Here is a 21,778-nt window from a genome sequence, read left to right as displayed (position 1 = left end):
ACAGCATCACCTCACTTTAGCTAGAGAAAAGCTAGATGCACAGGGCTTCAGGTAAAAGGCAAATTCCAAGTTGATTAGGTGTGGCTTTTTTTAATTTAATCAGCAACATGATAGATACCCCTGGATAAATATATTTCTGACCTTGTTAGTCTATGTAGGCCAGAGGCTAACATATCAGGAGAAAACACTTCAAGAGGTGTGTTGTGAGAGGAAACCCTCAGGGTCTCTTTTGCACATGGAATCGATGGTTGGCTAAGTCATCTGAAAACACATCAGGCAACCTTCACCCACCATCAGTGTCGGAACCCCTTTCAGAACCACGAGGCTCCATACGGAACGCTGGATTTGAAAAACCATCCTTTTCCCTGGTAAGTTGAGGGGGCAGTAAGAGTTCCTTTTCGTGTCCACTACTATCAACAAGAAAGAAAAACAATGGAAGGAACATGGTAGAGCTCACGATGGACCACATCCGTGATCCAGTGAGCTGAAATAAACCAATAAACTGAGGGCATGCATCTAAGAGTAGCCCAGGTCATCAAATGCTGGCGTCCTGAAACACAATAACTGTCTTCAACACATGACTGAAAACAGAGGTAAGAAAAGAAATGCCCGTTAGTGGTATGTGGTAACTACACTTTAATAGCCATTCCCTTAACCCCGTTAAACCTCATTAAACAGTTACACAAATTCAGAAAGCATTCGACAACCACATCCCATGACACTACCTTGAAAATGTTCCCTCTGTTTCTGTGTAGACAGGGCTAGCCCAGCTTCTTCTATTATCCTCATTTTTGTCTGGCCTCTTCTTCCTCAAAGGCGCTGGCACATAGGATGGCTGCTTGCTTTTGTTAGGCAAGAAGCGATTGAATGGTAGAGCTGACTTCGGTTCAATGGCCGAAATCCGTCGGTAGGACATGTCATCTTTGTTATAATCCTGCATTTTGAAGGTGAATTCCCAATCGTTGTCACTTTCGCAACCTATGAAGCACAAGAACTCAGCTTTACCTTCCAGGACTCACCCCTTTCCCCCCAGTGTATTCTCTTCTCCCTCGGAAACCGGGTCAGCTGCTGAAAGGCTTGAATATTTTTAGAACCTTGTCAAGAAGTTGTGATAAGACCCACCAGGAGGGACTGCCTTCCTACTGCAGGCACACATAGTGCATTCTTCTGCAGTCATGACGGGCATTAGTAAGTCCCCAAACCCCTGGACAGTCCCTTCTCTTTCCAACCTTCTTTGCCACCACAATGCTTCATACATTTGCCGAGGTACATCACCTGATAAAATCTAATGAGAGAGCACCAGTCTCCAGAAGCTAAGTGATATAACAAAGGTCAAGAAGCCATCCGATTTCCAGGAAGTGACAGGAAAGCATAGAAGCCAAAGGAGAACTGAGCAAGACTCAGTGGTGATAGGCAGACTCCTAGAAGGCTACTCATAGGGACGTGGATCCTACACCAGAGAAGACAGGCTAGATGACAGTTGAAGTCCTAACGAATTGTATCTTATGCCTGCACGAGAGTTCAGAACTAAAGCTTCCCCGATAAGCACAGAAGGTGTAATGGAAACCAAGAATGTACTTAAAAGCAGGTTTAACAGAAGGGGAGTTGGGGGAGGGAGGAAGGGGGGAGGGAGGGAAGGAGGGAGGGAGGGAGGGGAGAAGGGAGGAGGGCTAGCAGGAAGGAAAGGAAAAGGAGGAAGGGGAAGAGGAGGGAAAGAAGGAGGAAAAAAAGAAGAAAAATATTTATGATCCCAAGGAAAGATTTATGATTCCCAAGGTCATTGAGAAACAAATAATAATATATTCTCTAACTGGAGGAAGAAGGGAAAACAGCTCTTTTTAAAACGCAGTAAGAATAGAGAGACCACACAAGTCAACTGGGGTAACCTCCTTCCTGTCCTTTGTTCTCTGCCTCCAGTGCATTGGCACAACACAGGGAGCTGCTGAGTGTTGCAAGCTTGCTCCCCGGCTGCAGACTATCTCCCCTCACAGCTACTGGCCCTCAGCACACCTGCCAGGTTAACTTGACCTAAAGCAGTTTGCTTTTCTCACCTGCCAGGCAGCAAACAATGCCGGCATGGTTCAAAGGAAGTGGTCTGTCACCGCTATGTCCCAAGAACCAGTGAGGGGCGGAAAGATAAGGTGGCCTCAGCCAGAACAGCCAGAGTCATTAAGCTCATCCCCCCTCCCAGCCCCCACCCCAGCTTTGTGTGAGTTTGTTTACCACTTTCTTAAAAAAAAAAAAAAAAAAAAAAGCAAAATAAAAAACATGCCTTCCTTACTTAAACCCTACTCACAAAATTTGGAAATCACAGACCATTTGCTTTTTGAAGTTTTAAACTTAAAAATATTATTTCTTTTAGCCTACATACAAATACCACTCCTGATATGTTTTCGTATAAAACTCATTAAATGCACAATTTTCTAATCCTAAAAATATTATCCTAATTGTGGTTACCACCCACTATAATTGTGTGGGCAGCAGAATTTTAATACGGTAATCACAGAAACGCTTCATGCTCCTCCAGCTCCCTCCTCCTACCCTATTTACACATGCCCGCCTGTACAGCCCTTAAACACGGTGCCCGTGCACTGTGACCATGGGACCCTCTGCAGGCCACATGTAAAGGAGGCTCAGACCTTACACCACAATGTCTGTACGTTTTGATAAGAAATCCAATCTTGCCGCAAACCCACAACCTTTCACCCTGTGATACTTTGACAAGTAGACATAAATTCCAACAAAGCATCCCATAGGTTCCTCGGTCGGGACAAAGGAACACAGTAGGTCGACATTTTTTCAGTCTTCGTTTACAACTGTGATTACTCCGATGAATTATAAACCTTACAGGTGTGATCATCTTCCTCTGAACTCCGAAAGAGTCACACCTCTCAGGAAGGACAGTGACAGTCACCAAGGTTAACACTAAACCATTCCCATTTCTCTACTCTCTCTGCTCTAAAAGAACTTAGGTTTGCTATGCTTCACTCACCTTTGGAAAGCAAGCATGTTTATCTGTGGTGTTTGAGATTTCGCATAATAAGGGTCTTGGGTCAAATATTTATGTCCATAACAAACAAACTGAAAAGCTTCAAAGATGGAGCGAAACTTCACAATCAGTTGATAATGAGGGTGCTCAAAGCTCAGGACGCCTTTAAAGGGAAAGGCTTGGTCTTGGAAGTGCTGGCATTTAAACCAGAATCTCACGGATGTTGGCCGTGGGCTCTACCACTGACCTCAGTATTTGAAGAACTGTTATCTTTGGTTTCCACTTAGACACCCTGGACTCAGACTACCTAGATATTTAGTCAGAGACTATTAATACTACCTAAGAGCCGCAGGAATAAGCCACAGATTCCTTTACAGCTCTTTGCCTGCTAAGCCAATGTGAAAGGGAGTGGGGTGGGGCGTGCATTTCTTCTTTTACAAAAATCTACTGATCATTACTGATCTTGTGTGAATATATGTGTGCTTGTTCCTGACACAACACATATGTAGAAGGAAGAGGAGAGCTCTCAGGAACTGATTGCTTTTTTCTCCCTCCTTCCACTCCGTGGGTTCCAGAGATGGAACTCGGGCGTAGTAGTAGTAGTAGTAGTAGTAGTAGTAGTAGTAGTAGTAGTAGTAGTTAGTAGTAGTAGTAGTAGTAGTAGTAGTTAGTAGTAGTAGTAGTAGTAGTAGTTAGTAGTAGTAGTAGTTAGTAGTAGTAGTAGTAGTTAGTAGTAGTAGTAGTTAGTAGTAGTAGTAGTAGCAGTTAGTAGTAGTAGTAGTAGCAGTAGTAGTTATTAGTAGTAGTAGCAGTAGTAGTAGTAGTAGCAGCAGTAGTAGTTAGTAGTAGTAGTAGTAGCAGCAGTAGTAGTTAGTAGTAGTAGTAGTAGTAGCAGTAGTAGTAGTAGCAGTAGTAGCATGCAGCTCTAACCACTGAGCCATCTTCCCAGCCCTGAAGGCATGCATTTCAGAGAAGGGTTTGACCCCTAAGCTTTCAAGCTTAAGGGACATTTCCTTCCCAAGGCAGGACTTGGAGTAACTCCTCCTCTCACCCTCTGTTGTGGATTGGCATGGAGCACAGCTGTAAGATGCTTCCCACCTCCCTGCTACCCAGTCAATCAAAGCTTAGAGAAAACCACTGAAATACTTCTCCTCTTTAGGATTTCTTAAGTAGTTCTGGTAAAATTAAGACAGGAAAGGAAACACGTCTTACAGAGTCTTGACGCACTTTGTGTTTAGATGTTTGTGATAGCAGGTCTTACTAAGTGCTTGTCGCTAAGTCTCTATATCTCAAGAGAGTCTCACTGACAAAATCCAGTCCCACTGAGTCAGGGAACCAGCCCCTCAGTCGTCCTGTCCAAATACAGAAGAAAACAGCAACAGCAAAATACCTACGAGCACGGCTTTAGGAAAAATCCACATTCCGGTGAAAAATCTTCATTTTCGACTGACTCCCCTCCTCCGTTTTCTCTCCATATACAAAGAAATAAAATACAGCCCAAGACACAGCACCCACTCACCTTCCCTCCCGCCTCTGAGAGTGAGGTCTGAGGAGCAGCTGGTCAGTGATCTAGACCCCAAGGAGTCCAAGCTTTCAAAGGAATCTTCCCTCCTGTGGCTCCCGGGAGGGGCAGGAAAGTCTCCTCTGTCCGGACACCAGATATCCCCGTAGCCACTGTCCCGGCCACTTCTCTTCAGGCAGCTAGAATCTTCAAGTGCCTGAAAGAAACGTGGTATAAGTCTCAGAGAGTGACCATGAAATTGCCAAGATGCAAAAGCTCTGATTAATTCCTGACAGGGTTTTTCCTTTTCAACAAAAGAAGAAGAAAACAAAACCCATTAAAAGTACATCTTTCCTTCTCCATAAACCGGACAATGGGGGAGGTATTCAAAATTCCACATAAGAAAATACCTGAAATTATTAACAAAAGTTGTACTCAAAACGTAAGATGAAAATACTAATAAAAAATCAAAACTATAGTAGCCATGAAATGCTGGTCAGTGAGAGAGAGAGAGAGAGAGAGAGAGAGAGAGATCAAAGAAAAAAAGTTCCCTCCCCAAGAAATAGCTGGGGTGGTTGATGTTAAACATAAGACCAGAATGACATTTTGAAATCACATCAAGTCTCAAAAAAAAAAAAAAAAAAAAAAAAAAAAAAAAAAAAAAAAAAAAAAAAAAACCCTATTTTAAAGATAATGCACATTACAGAATTCATTTGTTTTCAATAATTATACGGCCTAGATGCAAGATGCTGGCGACCAGGACATGCTTGACGGCGAATAAGACGGAAATGTCCTTGGACTGAAGTAAAGTAGTAGTTTGGCTCTGATGTGTATACGAGATACATAGAAATATGGCAAAAGATATTACCTTTCGGTTTATAACTTATGTAGAACTTTCCCAAAATAGGCCTTCGAAATTAACATGCCTCTGAAACTTAATGTCAAAGCCTAACTGGCCCTTTAAAAATTAGGGCACAATAAAAGTCAACAAGGCTATTCTCAGGTGGCCTTATAAGAATTATAAGATGAACACGCAAAAGAGTTGGAGATGGGTTCTAATGCTTTGAATTAATCCGGCCCCCAAAAGCGGAAATCTGCATGTATAAACGCTGAAGGTCCTTGTCGCCAATTGGTTCTTGAGCCATGATCCATAAAGAATCGATGGTCAATGGCTAGACAGGAAGACTGGGCAGGTGGACAAAGGCAGCACCTTTGGGTTTGCATGTTCTAGGAATCAGAAGAGAGGAAGGAGGAGATCGCCCTGAAGGGGAAGAAGACCAGGCCTAAACACCCGCCAACATGTAAGAATAGAGAAAGTGGCCACACGGGAAATTGTGTTGGGGTAGGAGAGATGAAATATAGATTTTAAAATACATAGCTCAGGAGTACTGGAGGGGAATGTTTGCCAGCATCGGGAAGGATAAGAACTCCCCGGCCTTTGAGCTACCTGAGACATATTAAAATAAACTGTGTGTGTGTGTGTGTGTGTGTGTGTGTGTGTGTGTGTGTGTTCCTGCATGCATGCATGCCTGCCTGCCTGCCTGTCTGTCTGTCTGTCTGTCTTTCATTCAAGAATCCAGAGGGCTCTGGCAGGTAGCTGGGAGAGTGACCAGCTGGGAACACAAAGTGGTTTAACTTATCACCACTACACAAACATTAATTAAATCACAATCTAACTTTGAAATAGTTGAGAGACCATGAGGGAAAAGATTCAGTTTTGAAATGATCATGAATATTGATGAGCTTTTTAAAGTATATATGAAAGCTACACAGAAAAACAACTTTACTTTTGAGAGACGTACCCGAGAATGTAAGACTAAAGTGTGTTACCTGGATTCCTCTTCAGACGGCTAAGTAGAAACGGGTAGATGAGCAGACGCCATGTTAGATAAGAACGAGAGGAGGTTTGCAAGTGTTATCATTGTCTTAACGTGTATCGTGCTACTCGCAACATGTGAAGAAAAGCTGGCAAGTGCTCAGAACAAATAACTAGCAGCTGTCTTGAGCAGACTTCTGCCTAAATCAGTTCCTTCAATTCGTGAGTCAATTGTCTGACAAGCGTTTGAAATGCCAAGAATGGCCGGCCAGTAAAGAGATTTCAAACTGCCATTAACCTTGACATCCTGGCGTGAACAAGGCCAGGCTCTCCCTGTCCCCTGCTCAGTACCAACAGTACTAACAGGCTAATGTCCCAAAATATGAGACTGACATTTTAAAGTCAGTTTTCAGATGCATCAGGCTTTCCAAACACAAACTTCCATCCCTTTTGAAACCTCAGTGTTAACACAATATGACTTCTGACCTTATAAATGTTAGTGTACCTGACTAGCAACTATGTGACCCGTTATAAATAACCCCGGTCTGGCCCTACTGCCTGAGGACTTCACCCTGCCAAGTCCCCCAAAGTGAGTCACCTGCAAATCACGATCTGACTCAAATACGAGCTTCCAGTGAGTATGGTTTTATTGTTGTTTCCGGTTGGCATTGGCATTGCCAGGGAACTGGGAAAATACAGTCGACAGAATGTCTTACGTATTAGAGGAACTGATACAAAACTAATGATAGACTTGTGTACTTCTCATGTCTATTCCGACCAGGTAATGGAATATTAGGACCACAACCACAGTCTTATCTACAAAAGAATGTCTTCTGACCACACTGACTCTGACATCGGTGGGCATGAATGTCCTTTAAAGAGGCATTCCTAGAACAAACTGCCCTGAAATTACTCATCCTGAGTCAGTGCCATAAAAGGTTAGGGAGGCTATAAAGAACACGAGTCCACAAATCTGTGTCCCTCGTAGCTCCTAACTGCATAGCTCCATAGGTCAAACAACTGTGAAGGCAGGTTTCCCTTGTACCTAAAACTCCTTACAATTACCCCACCAAAGCCTCACCCTCTTCCACAGCAAGGACTGATCTGCTCTCAAGTCTCAGACAATTACACTCTCTGGTAGATGAGTCATTCTCCAACACCTAGCACTATACGTATACGTGGCAGTAACTCAACTACTAACTCAGTTAACTTGGGCAAAAAGTGTGAGGGCAGAACTACTAACTCTCTTCTGAGTGTTACATGCTCGAACACTGAGTGTACACATGCACTGCACAGAGGTGTATGCACACATGTTTGAGTGTTCAAGCGCATGCAGGGATCTGTGTGCAGAGGCCAGAGGCCAATCTCCACTGCTGTTTGTTTTTTGTTTTTTGTTTTTTTAAAGAGACATCCACCTTGCGATTGTTTGGTTGTTTTATGGTTCTTGAGACCAAAAGCAGGATACTTGGTTAGTCTGCTCAGCAGGCTATCCTGGCTACCCAGGGCCCAGGAATCTCACTATCTTAGCTCCCCAGTACTCAGATCACGTGTGCACATTACCACACTCCACACTGCATGAATTTGAGGGATCAGACTCATTCTCACCCTTACATAGCAAGCATTTAACCAACCGAGCTATCTCCCCAGACCGATTTCTTACAACATAAGAACAAAAACTAACAACCACAAAACCTTATAATCCCATCTTTTTGTAATGTCCTAGGGTGGCTAAACGCAGGAAGCGTGTTGTGAAAATCATGGAAAGAGAGCAGAAGGCAATCATTTTTATCATGACCAAATATTCCTCTGTTCCCATCATAACTATCGTTTATGCCATCCTCACAATGTGCCGGGAACAAATACTAAATATCTTTCTTCTTTAATCTCATCAGAGAAATCTCACAAAGCAAAGCACTGTGTAGAAGGTATTTGATCATTTCGAGCACCTATTTTCTCTCAATCCTTATAAAGTAACCTGGATGAATAGTTCCACAGAGAAATTAGTTTTTGCACTAGGGCCCTATACATAGAGATTTTTACAGAAAAATCAATATAGTTTGCTCTCAGCACTTGGTCCTTCTCAGTCTGTGAGTTTCTAACTCCTGTTGGAGTGTGAAGGAGCAGCGATGCATGTAAAAACCAAAATCCTGGGCTCAGAAGTTCAGAGTATTTGATGCTCTGGCTTAGTTACCAGCGCCGACGTCGGGCAAACCACAACTCCAGTCACACTCTCACATGTATCCCTGAACATACACATGCACACACAAATGTATAACGTCCTCAGTAGTCAACCTGCAATCCCAGCAGTTGGGGGATAGAGGCAGGAAGATCAGGAGTTCAAGGTCGGGGGCTGGAGGGATGGCCCAGTGGTCATGAGCCCTGACTGCACTTCGAGAGGTCCTAAATTCAATTCCCAGCAACCTCATGGTGGCTCACAGCCATCTAGGATATGATGTGTCTTCTGGTATGTCTGAAGACAGCTACAGCGTACACATATACATACAATAAATAATTTCTTAAAAGCGTCATTCAAGGTCATCCTTGGCAACAAACCAAGTTTTGGATAGCCTAGATTACTTGAGACTCTGCCTTAAAACAAGCAAAACTTTGTCAAGTTTCACTTAACATGTATTACTCTTCAAGGAACACTAGCACCACAGTGATATTGGAATGTAGTCACTAGAGATGATTATCCACCACAAGAACAAATTAATATAAAGAAATTGAGTAACTCCTATAAATGTTAATAGCCCTAAAAATACCGTTTTACTGCAGGTTGAGTTCATAATGAGTATAGAAACAGTTAAGTTATATAGTGTATAAAAAAGAATGTGTGCGTGCTATCAAATTCCTAAAATTGAGGGCATAAAATTCTATACCTCGGAACTGGTCTGGAATAGATAGCCCACTCCTTGGAAGCAACACATAAAGACAGAAAACAAGGAACTACCCTGCCTACACAGCCCTGTCTCGTGAGGACAGACAAACTTGCCATGTTTGCTGTGGAGGAGGGGACACAGAAGGGAAGAGTGTGACAAAGTGACAGTAGTCATTTCATACAGATGTTGGCTGTGTCCTTACCTTAGTCAAAGCTTGTCCTAAAAGAGTCTCAAAAGCCTTCAAATTGAGATAGGGACCATGATAGTAGGGGTTGTTTTGTGCTTTTCTTCCCAGCCAGTATAAAGTTATCAAAACCTAAATGGAAAGAACAGGGTCAGTGGGCTAGTAACCAGGTACCAGTTCAATCGATTGCGGTGGATACCTTGCAGTTCACAATACGTCACAGATGAGAAGCAGACTCTTAGATATATGGTGCAGAATGTGGTCATCTGAAATATATTCCTGATACAGTTCATTGTTTCAAAATGGGTTCTCAGATCAAAAGGCACAGAACCCAGTAGGCCATCATATACTCTATGGTAGTGAGAACAGCACACAAGGTTGGCAGTGGTGCTCGGTAGAATGAATTCTTAGCATGCATGGAGCCCTGGGTTTAGTCCCCAGCACTGCAGGACACTGGCTCTGGTGGTATATACCGGACCCCCATCACTTAAAGATGGCGGCAAGGGGACCAGAAGTTCAAAGGGCACATGTGTACGTGAAAACTATGGGAACAGACGGGTCTACATGAGAAGCTGCCTCAAAAAACAGATGAGTATAAACAACAAGTGAAACTCGGGGCCAGGGTTTGGGGGTGGGAAGGGGTAAGTGTGCGTGTGAGAGAGAGACAGAGGGACAGAAAGAATGCACACAGGTCCACAGGTGTGGATAACTTCTAGAAGCCAACTCCCATTTTGTAGCTTTGTTTTAGGCAGGGCCTCTCATGTAGCTTGCTGCTCCGCTGGGCATGGCCAGTCACAAGTTTCTGGGCAATGCTCTGTCTCTGACCCCCATCTCACATTAAGACCACTGTATCCAGCTTTTTACACTGATTCCAGGGATCCAAACTCAGGCTACCAGGCTTGTACAAGCCACCTCCCTGGCCCGTAAGCGAAACTTTTTATGTCACTATTTTTCCAATAAAACTATATCACACCTAAAGTCAGTAATTCTCACTACTTGATGACATTATTCTTAAGTAGAGCTGTTATATTTAGATATTCTTTCATAACTATAGAATATTAAGGACATGATGTCAGCCTACACTGAATAATTACCTAGAGTTCTTAAGTAGTCAGTGTCTCCTTTTTGTGCCTAATTTGATGGTCTCCTGCTTGTTCCCCTAAAACTCTTAAATTGAGTTTGCTATTGCCAGACTAGAAATATAACAAAACCAGCCCTTGAAACTTAATCTTCCATTTTATGCCAAAGTCCAGTCTATACAAAGTCTAAAGATACATTATAATATGTGCTCTTAGACTCTAACTGGTTGGTTTCTAGGTAAAATTTAATTAGATAAGATGACACAGCGTGTATTCTTAGATCTATTGTGACTTCATAGAATATAAAGGAAAAGCTATTTATAACATCCCATTAAATGCAGCTTACATTTTTCAGTCTCCTGTCAGTCTCTTCTTGCCTGTGAAGAAAAAGAATGTATTGATTAAATAATATCCACAGCCCTTAAATTATTAACTATAACTAAAATTTATTTTCATTATAAAGTACTATCGGTGTTAAAATCCCCTGTACGTTCTGAAATCTTAGAGCACACAGCACAGGGATCTTCCCATAGCCGCTGACTTAAATATTACAGTGAGTTTTCTATAAAAAGAAATCATTTGCTCTTTTTCTTGTTTTATCCATGATTGTCTGATGAGCTGTTCAATTTTCTTTAAGTAACATTTAAACCCATGCTGAAGGTTTTTAAGCAAAAACCAAAGCATGCATACGACAAGAAAACCAGACACAGACAAGTGAAAGGAAAAGACCAGACAAACAGCTTGAGTGTTCTCCACTGTTCACAGCTTTTTTACCCAAGAAAACCCTCGGCAAAATGCCTAAAAATCCTGACCCTGAAGATTGCAGTTATAAAAATTGGCCACGAATCAAGTGTGGGATCTGATGCCTTCAACCCCAGTACCAGGAAGGCAGAGGCAGGCAGATCTCTGTGAGTTCATGGCCACTAGTGAGTTAAGTGAGCTCTAGCCAGGACTACTAAAGTAATACTCAGTCTCAAACTATCATGACCTATGGCCTGAACAGTCAAAGTTCTATTACAGGCATGTAGGACAATTTTATTGGCCTGTGAAAGAGCATGGTGCCTACAAGAAAGTCAAAAGGAAACAGGTACCACCTCAGTGTTGAAGAGACTTAATAATGTGTAGCAGAACAGAGGGGCCTCCCTCGAGTACGGAAGTATTTTGCATCATTGCCTACACAGGGTATCAGTGAGAGCTACACTGCAGAAGGCTGAGCTGGATGGACTCTAGGATGGCTTTTCAGCATGACTGTACGTAGTAGAAGAAAAAATACACACATGCATTTGCTGTCAACACGTATGTGGAACGTGTCCATACGTCAAGCTGGTCATGTGCATAGCGCACATTCATTAATACGGAGAAGAAGAAGAACAAGGTGAGAGGGAAGACAGACAATGGCTGAACTCAGCTTTCCAGCGTCAACAACTCTTCCTTTTCACAGAACAAGCACGACACAAAATGGACCTAATATGCAGCTCCAACCCAGAAAGGCATCAACAGGAAAATCCGTAAGTCCTCGAATTGCTGGCGGAAACATCTGGTACATTCATTCTGATCCTACTTGTTAGCATCTAGGTAAATTAAATATGCCCATAGTCCTCAGCCCAGCAAATCCATTTCCAGAGCAGTTTTGCTTGTTTTCTTTGTTTTTCTCTGTTTGGCAAAAGTCATACCCAGGCGACTTCCTAGTGTCCTTATGGAATACATACACATATGAACGCTAGGTGGCAATGGGATTGAACAGTCTGCAACTAGGGTATGGTTCAGTCTCACAACCAATGGTAAAAGAAGAGTACAGGCAATATGGATAGGTTAATATAAAAGTACTAAAACAAGCAAAAGGAAAATGGTTGGTACCCTTGGGATAGAGCATGGGAGAGGTCGTGCAGCGAACATTCTCCGATGCTGAGAATTTGGATTTTGACCCAGAAATTGGCTACCTATGTTTGCCTCCTAAGGAAATCCTCAATCTGTAAATGTAGCAGCTTATGGGTCATTTCTTAAGATGGTTCTGGGATCAAGCTCAAGGCCGCCGAATTTCAAGGCCAGCATTTTATCATCTCCTGAGCTCTTGGGGCTCGATCTTTGAGTTATCATAGATTTTTCTGCTTGTGTGCTATACTTCAAAAGTAGTAATCTGGAGAAACCTCCCAGCAGCACCGCTCAGGTTATCGTAATACCTCTTCAACCAAGAAAATCATCTTGTAACACTGAATAGAATTCTGTTTTGGAAATTGTTAAGAGGGACTATCACTAGAAGCAGTTGTGAACTCGTGGCCCATAATTCTAGTGGTGACTGCCATATCACTTCAATAGTAAATTATCTAAAGCGCAAAAGCACCGTGAATATGTAGTCTCACAGACCTATGGGTCTCAAAGCGATCCCACTTTTATCATAAGCATGCTTGAGCATCAGGAATCATAGAGCGCTCGTGAAGCCCTACCTCCTTTCAATAGCTTGAAATAAATGTTTGCAAGTCCTTCAGCCTCTGACATTTTATAAAGATAAGTCACCGCTGGAAATGCAAGGCAAGGCTATTTCATGACAGATCCAACAGCAGTGACCTTGCATTCTGGCCTTTCACTTTACATTCCTTTCTAAATGAGAGCATTTACAGCGTGCTCCAGGACACAAAGACCTACGGGCCAGCCAAATTAGCTTCCTACCACTGAAACCCATAATGCCAGGAATTCACACGGCCCAAGATTGCCGGAGTAGAGTTCACTGTGACACACACACACCCCAGTGGATGAAGTCAGGAAGCAGGCAGCTCCTGGCCACACCCCTAAGACCTTTTAAATTAACCAGTAAAGAGAGGAAGCTCAAGGAAACAAGGCAGGGCCTGCATAAACCAAAGCTGAAAGTAAATTCTACCCTCGATGAGTAGCCCCACCAGACCAAGTGTGCCCAGAGGTGACACCGTACGTCACCATGTGGATGGAGAGAGCACTTTAGGAATGGATGTGGCTCCATTGGTCTCTATTTATTTGGACCACGCGTTTTCAAGGTTTCTGTTTTATACTGACAAATGCAAGACACGCAATGTCCCCGACTTCAACAGATAAGAGGAAACACATGAAATAGGAACCCTAACTATGTAGAAGACCAGTTCTCACACTATGGCCCTGGGAGGGAATGCCTCTTCTGTCCATTCCTCCCACAGAAGCCTCCTGGTGACGTTCTATGCTGGACTCTGACATCTAAGTTGCAACCAGTCTAACTCGAAACTCCCTAACTTCCTCTTACATTTCTTATGCTTACAGCCACCTTCAGCCTGCTTTGGTTCTCGTTTGTTTTTGTGGTGCTGAGAACTGAACTGGACTTCGTGGTAGCCAAGCAACCTGCCACTGAGCCACAGGCTCTAGCCCCGCCTTCAGTATGGGAATAGCTCTTGTGTGGTGGTGCTCGCTGCCATCTCTAGTGCCCAAATAAAGGGTCTGCCTACTTGGGGTATGCATATAAGTATTTTATATGACCAGCAATAAGGCAAGATACATAAATGTTCTTGACTCATAAATGTTCTTATTCACCGAATACACTGTCAGACTTTGGAAAGGCAAGTTGGCAAGAAAAGTCCTAAAACAAACACCTAGGACAGTTTGAATATCCGTATGCTGTTGAAAGGAATTACATTTAAAAAGGTTTTAATGTGAATTGGATAAAGTGGTTATATTCAGATAATACTCAAAAATGGCTGTCTTAAATCTACAGATAGCCCTTATTTAATCCTTAAACCATGCCCTAACTGTAGAAACCACATTTAATAATCACAAAATAGTAAGCAAAGCTAACTAATCCATTGCATTAATTGAATAGTTCTGGCAATTCCTTTGCTGTCTGACAAAGGACTGGCCCACCTGTGCCCATCACGGACCTCCAAACTGTGCACTCTGTGGACTCACACGATAGTCATCCCCTCACCTGAACAGCTCTGAACTATATGTAGAAATTGGAAGCCGTAACACTCGAGCTTTCTTTACTACTCAAATGATTTTTTTTTTTTTTAAGCACTGGTCCGAACCAATCAAGAAGTAAATTTCAATTGGAGGACCAGGAAATTAAAGGTCTGCCCAGATCTCTGACTCTGCTGAAAAACTGATATGAGGTCCTTCCAGGAGGGGCCAGCTTGCCTCATTCTTGGATCCTCTCTGTGTGTATCCTGACTGCACCTTAACCATCTGCAAGAAACTGGGATTGAGAACTCACTGCCCCGTAGCCTCACCTGCAAAACAGGAGCCTAGCCTCACTGGGTGTCACTGAGTTTCAAACTGCTTAAGCCAAGGCCAAGCAAGGAAATGAGACTTCATGGCTGTCCCTGATAATCACTATCTAACTAACTAGCCTACTGAGCTAGGGGAGGTTGCTGGAAGCCAGCCATTGATTCCTTTACACAGACTCCTTTCCCCTCAAGGAGATGCATTTGAGTGAGACCTAATGTCCAATACACTTTTATATTATACTTTTTCTGACCTCTTAGTATGGAGAGCTTTAAATAAGGATCAGAAGTTACTTCCAAAGAAGGTCAAAACAAAGGGTGTGGCGTCCTGGTACAGTCATCATCTACATAGATTCCCTGGCACTAAGCCAGTCCTTCCCACCCATCCTTGGGCTACCAGAGTCATGGCCATGTCCTTTAAGTTTTCTAAGATCCTCATTGCTGGAGGGAGGGATGTCTATACAGCTAACGAAACAAAACAAAACAAAAACAAAAAATAAAACAAACAAACAACAACAAAAAAAAAACAACCTGCTTTCATCTATCTGATAGCAGTTTTAAGAACAATTTAAAGGAAGAGATTATAATTTGCCATTATGTGCCAGCCAGTAGCGAGCCACTGCTCTATCCAAAGCAGCTCTGAAAAATCTTTCAAAGAAGCTGACTCTGGGCCCACACACCGCACCCACCACAGCTTCGCCCAATAGCCTCCGGGACTGGGGAAAGCTGGAGCCATCCCAACACGTGGTTTATCAGAGAATTACTCACAGGGCTGGCAAAGAAAGCATCTGAGTGTTTGTGTGTGTTACCTCCACTCACAGAGCCAGCCTGGCTGATCGAGGGCCAAGAGACAGGAGGAAATTACCTCAAGCCAGGCCTCACGGCATCTGACACAGAATCCCACTGTTTCTGAATTCCTCTGTGACTCAGAACTCCTTTTTCCTTTGAGACACTGCCCCACATGCTACAGAAAGGCCCCATCTCTCCTTGCCTTGTCCCAGCACCATAATTCTCTAAAGACATGATGCCTCCATTCTCCAAAACCATCCCTTCTCCCCAATTCTCAATTTCCGTTTTCAAGGCCAATCTCAGTTACAGTCAAATGCAGCTCTGATTGTACCAACCATCCCCCAGGGAAACACACATGCAAAGATTCACACTGGAATTCTTCATGTTGAGTAGGAAAAAAATTTCCCCACAGGTACCCCCCCAGACAGAAGCTTAACACAGTGAAACATCTGACCTTGGACCAGTGGGATAGCTCAGCAAGTAAGGGAGCTTACAGCACAGACTGCTGAACTGAGTTCCATCCCTGAAACCCACATGCTGGAAGAGAAACAACTCCTATTGGTTCCCCTTCCACCTCTACAAAGTCAATATGGTGCACAAAGGCCCTTTCCCGCCTGCAGAAATAAATGTATAGATAGATTAAATAAAGAGATAGGGAGATGGGGGAGAGAGATGATAGGTAGGTTGATATAGATAGATGGTAGGTAGGTAGGTAGATAGGTAGGTAGACAGACAGACAGACAGACAGACAGACAGACAGACAGATACAGGAAAGAAAGATAGAGATAGATAGACAGACAGACAGACAATTTTTTTTTTTTTGGTTCTTTTTTTTTTTTTTTTTTCGGAGCTGGGAACCGAACCCAGGGCCTTGCGCTTCCTAGGCAAGCGCTCTACCACTGAGCTAAATCCCCAACCCCGACAATTTATTTTTTAAATTCTGGCCCCACCTACCACCACTCGAAGCCTCCAATCCAGGCCTCCTCTGTCAAAACCAAAAGCACATCTGAATTCTTGACGTTCTCCCAGGAGCTCAAGCCCAGCCACACACCAGGTTCAGGCTCCTCCTTGCTACCAGAATAAGTTTCCTTGGCTCCCTCTGCTCCCAGAACAACTGCAGCAGATCAAATGATTATATCCCCAGGGTACTCCCCAGAGCAAAGCCAGGAAGCTTCCTGGAGACCCAGCCTAGCTGGCCCTGCCCTGGGTGGCACCAGCTGACCTGGGCGTTGCCTTTTGGGAAACTATGTTGCTATCAGAGAAGCTGACCTCCCCAGATACTTGGTCCCTCTCCAAACCACCCAATAGTCTCTGCTTTCCAACCGTTGCTTCCCACCACTGGACACCTGCTCGTAACTTTAAAAGGAGAAATTAATAAAAAAGGAAGCAAGAGATGGCAGCCTGAATGTTGACATTCATATGAAGCTGAAGGAAGAAAGGGGTGTGGGCTCTGTCTGGTTCAGATCTGCTAGCTGTACATGGAGTGGGGGTGGAGGCAAGTGCATGCTGGGAGACAGCAGGGGCAAGTCAGAGCAGATGTCCGTCTAATGATGGGACAGTGTGCCTTGGCCTGTTTGTTTTGCACTGCTAGAACGGAGCACAGACTGGATCATTTATAAGTACATTTCTTTCAGTTCTGGAGGCTGGGAAGTCCAAGGTCCAGCGACCTATGTCTGGTGATGCGGAAAGTGAGAAAGAATGGGTAGAGAAAAGAAAGAGGACTACAGAAATCCTTTCAGCAGGATTTCTCACTTTATCTAACCCACCCCTCAATAACCGCACTAACCTATCCACTCAGGAGAGAAGAGCCTTGTCATCTGAAGTATCCTAACCCCAGAACTATCGGGGGACACATTCAAACCACAATAACGTCATCTTTGATAGCTTGTGTGAGGGTGCTCATGGGCATGCATGTGTGTGTGTTTGTGTGTGTGAGTGATGTAAATGTATGTGTATGTCAATGTGTGTGTGTGTGTGGATGTGTCCACGTATGAATGGTATGCATGTGAACAAATGTGTATGTGGATTTGTGTAGTATGAGCGTGGTAGAATACGTCTCTATGTGTACATATACATATGTGTATGTGTGTGTGATATGTGTGGGTTTATGTGTATACAAAGTGGATTTGTATATACATGAGTGTGTATGTATGCATGTAAGTAAATACGTGTGTCTATACATTATGTATTGGTTTATATACATGTTATATGTGTGTATATGTTTGTGTATGAGTGTATGCTTATTTGTGCTGTGTGTAATATATATGCTACATGGATGTGTTGTATCTATGTATTAGAATGTGTCTATGTACATGTGTGCACAATATGTATATGTATGTATTTGTGGTATATGTACATGTTTTTAAGTGCAGGAACATATGAAGCCTAGAGCAAGACCCCAAGTGTCTTCAATAACTCTGCCTTACTGCCTTGAGATACTGCCTGAACCCAAAGCTCGGCTTTTTATCTAGTCCAAGGTCTGCTCTCTCTGCCCCTTAATACTGGGATTAGAGGTATGTGTAGCCATGCCTAGCTTTTTATTTGAGTGACAGGGCTTCAAACTCCATCCTCGTGCTTGGAGAGCCAGTGTTCTCATCAACAGAACCATCTCACCACCCCAACATCAATGCCACAGATACTACAAGGCAGTCCATCTCCATAAAGGGAGGAAAACCTAAGGATTCTGATCAACCCTAAACATTAAGGTACCCTGTAAGAAACACAAGCAACAAAATGCCCAACACTAGGGTCCCAAAGCAAAGGGGTCATTTCCATTCCAAATGCCATAGTCCCATTAGGAACCTAGGACTCTCTCAGGCTGCCTCTCCTTTTCTATTCATGGAAGCTCTATTAATGGAAGCCATCCATCCACTCCGTCATTTAAAATAGAACAAACACTAGCACCTTCCACTGCTTCAAATGGAAGTGAGAACAAAAGGAGACAGAGACGAATTCTTAGAACATTTCACTCAGTCTTCCCTCCTCTCGGAAAAGCAAATTGCACTGAAGGAAAGTAGCTTCTATTCTTCTTCCCTCCCTCCCTCCCTCCCTCCCTCCCTCCCTCCCTCCCTCCCACCTTCCATCTCTAAAAGAAGCTGCCTTCCTGCTGACAGCTCCCATTGATGGTGGAGATCTGTGACTCCCTTGTCAGACCCACAGAACACAGCTCTGTCTGTTCAGTGTGGTGCCTCAAGATTGACACCAGGAAAATATCACCACCCCTGGAGATAATCAGTAAGCAAATATAAATGCATAAACCTAATACCTGTATACTTACATATGTGAGAAAAATAAAACCTTCAGAAATGAAACAGTTTTCGCCCTAACCACAAGAGGCTAATTCCAATCACGTATGACTAAGTACCTTCTTTTAAAAATAACTTATTAAATTTCACATCCCTCCCACATACATAAAACAGTTTTATTTAAAGGGGAAGCAAGGAGAAAAAGCAAGCATTCAAAGGACCCAAACACTCAATGTCATTTAACACAAGCGAAGAATGTCATTTTCGAACTTAGAGGTAGGTTTCGTTCAAATCAATGAACTAAAGATCATGTGGCTCTTTTCTTCTGTTTTTTATAAGCTTGTTAAGACACAGAGGCAAGTTCACAGTTGGGACTAAATACCATCAAATGACAAAAAGAAGCAGAATACAGTATGACTAGTATTTTTGCTGAATGCAGATTAAGAACAATTGTATATGATCTGTTTATTAAACAGAACACAACTGTATAAACTGTTCAGAGAGAACAAAATGGCAATCACCCACCACATCTTTTCTCCTATACCTCCTAATGCAGGTGGGTACGTATGACGTTAGATGTGATGGTCAAGTCATTTAGCAGGTAAAACCATAACACTATAGGTCACAGGTAACCGTTAAGTTAGATGCTCAAGGCAGAAATCTACAGTGGGGTTTTCATTTGGGGGAGTTGCCAACACAGAGATACAAATGCAAGTTCCGTGACTGAGTGACACCATCATCTCCTAATCCCAGAGGAGAGACCCAAGGGTTGATCCCTAAACATGGAAGGGTTAAGAATCGGGAAACCCAAGCCAAGTGACCTAGGGGGATCACCCAGAGTGAGAGGTGCCTCCTACTGCAAAGGCAAACTAGAAGGTGCAGACCCTGCCCGTGATCCTCCTGAGAGTTAGGCAAGGGATCTGATAATCAACTAGTGCATTCTTCTCCTTCATATCATAAAACACACCCAGTTATTAAACCACTAAGAGCACTTCCTGAGCAAGGGGAGATGTGCAGGGTCAAATACTGCCACCCATGGTATCCTTATCAAACCATTCCTCCTTGCAAGATGCAGCGTGCTGGAACACTGAACCATCGCTCTGAAGGCTGTATATCTCTCTAGCCTTGAGACTATGCTCAACGTCATGTCTATAACATGGTTGGAATTCAACCAGAGTACAAAAATACAAGGCATTTAATTGGAAAGTTTGTGGTAGTTGATCAGCGATCGTGTGCCAACTGACACACTTTTGCTCAATAACTGTGTGTCATGAACAAGAAACTGGCATCATAACAAGACTTCGGGGCAAAAGAAAAAAAAAGAGGAAAGAAGATTAGAAAAGCCCTATGTTGTTGTCTCATGAATATGCACAAAATTAAAATTTTGAGAAGCTCTGAACCAAGAAGGCTATTTATTTGCTTTATATTTTGAAATTTTTTACCATCTAAACATTTGGCATTGCTAAGATTATTATTTTAATGAATCATTTTCCAGCTGCAATCTCTTGACATACTTAACTAGTCACCACAAAGACTCGGAACGCCACCTTTATTGAGCATTTTTATATTGTTCTGTATCGCTCTCTCATTTAATCCACTTCGAGCTTAATTAGAAGCTGAGAACCAGATTCCAAAAGTTAAAGAAACCTTTCCAAGTTCCAGCAACTATTAAGTTGCGATGTGATTCCCAGGCAGCCTCAAGACCTTGCCTCAGTAATCACAAATGCCTTTCTTCTACTGCTGCTTTTAAAAATAGCAATAATTATTATTATTTTTATTAAAAGGCACTTCCTAATACTGGAGAGAACACTCTTTATCACATCCTAATATATTGCTGTGTATACTCTCTCAAAATGTTCGATCCAGAGCCTACAATAATTTCCTTCCTAAATGTATCTTCAAAACACAAAAGACAGAAGCTCCCTTAGAATCTCACTCCGTCATGTTGGATGAGGTTTCTGCTGATAGAAAGCTACCAAAGGTCTTCGCAAAAGACTCCTAAGTAAATGAAATAGCAAAGTAATAATTATCCAAGAGAAAATGCAACCGTGAAGGATTTCCTGACCCTTACTGGTACCAGACCCTAAATGTGGACTCGGAGTGTGACAGAGTACACATCTGTGAAAAAGAAAGAAGCCAGGTATGGCTCTGTGCAGGAGTGCATGGCTAGACGAAGTGATTTATCCTCAGCACCGCAAAAAACAAAATTAGGTTATAGAAACACCGCTTATCTATTACTTCCTCCTGGGGTTCCAATGACTTCTTCTGGCCTGCATGCATGTGGTGTGTGTAAATTCACACAGGTTCACACACACACAAATAAACGAAAACAGATCTTAAGGGTGGTAGGTGTAAGATCCAGCTTAGTGCCTAGATTTCAACAGCTACTTCTAAATATATTACCACTAGAGCTGAATTACATACAGGTCAAAAGATATAGGCACTCAACACTGGAAACCTTGACATACTTAACTAGTTACCACAAAGACTTACCTGTCTCACATTTAAAAGGGTAGGAAACAATGCATCTGATTTTCCATTTCTCAATGACAATGATATTGCGATACATTCCTGGAAAGTCTTAACCAACCTACATATACCTCCAGTGAAGCCTCCTGCTTAGTGCACACAGTCTAGAACCTATTTAGCATGTGCTCCACAATGGCTGCATACTTACTGTCAAAGACACCTGCACATAAAGTATACTATATCAGAATAATCCATACCATATCACCACAAATAGTACCTTCTTAGGAAAGAGACTCCGACTATCTGTTCCTCATTCACAATTAAAATCTTGAGAAGTGATAGGGCAAGATGTTTGAGTAAGTCATGGAACCTCTCCCATTTTATTATCCAACACATCCCATGAGTTCCAAGCTCTCAGATCCCAGGTAGGATTCTCCCACACTGATCTGATTTGTTTTTGATTTGCCCTGCTGCCCTCTGACTATAAAAATCAGTAAGCCAACATTTCCATCTTACCCGACTCCTGCCCCACTCCCATGTACAGAGAAGTATCTTGTGTATTCTATGAGTGAATCACTTGTCAATTAAAATATCTATGGCCTGTAGGAAA

General features: G+C 42.8%; 1 protein-coding gene across 43 annotated transcripts in view; it reads right to left on the bottom strand.

Annotated features, from left to right (window-relative positions):
* Positions 1-21,778, bottom strand: part of Lmo7 (LIM domain 7) — a 202,866-nt gene that overhangs the window by 51,939 nt on the left and 129,149 nt on the right. For 42 of the 43 annotated variants that reach the window (XR_010057841.1, XM_063274456.1, XM_063274460.1 and 39 more), the window contains 4 exons: positions 10,795-10,825; positions 9,388-9,501; positions 4,509-4,707; positions 726-978 (listed from right to left, as the gene is read on the bottom strand). Coding sequence is in view for 42 of the 43 variants with exons in the window: in XM_063274456.1 (XP_063130526.1) it covers positions 726-978; positions 4,509-4,707; positions 9,388-9,501; positions 10,795-10,825 (597 nt within the window). In the remaining variant the exon portion in view is untranslated. Of the gene's footprint in view, positions 1-725; positions 979-4,508; positions 4,708-9,387; positions 9,502-10,794; positions 10,826-16,408; positions 16,735-21,778 lie in introns of those variants that run through there. The other variant, XM_017599753.3, reaches the window with a different exon arrangement.

This window comes from Rattus norvegicus, chromosome 15 (assembly GCF_036323735.1).
Source record: "Rattus norvegicus strain BN/NHsdMcwi chromosome 15, GRCr8, whole genome shotgun sequence".
Taxonomy (NCBI): domain Eukaryota; kingdom Metazoa; phylum Chordata; class Mammalia; order Rodentia; family Muridae; genus Rattus; species Rattus norvegicus.
Note: the sequence above shows the minus strand (reverse complement) of the source record. Positions and strands in the feature narration are given on the sequence as shown.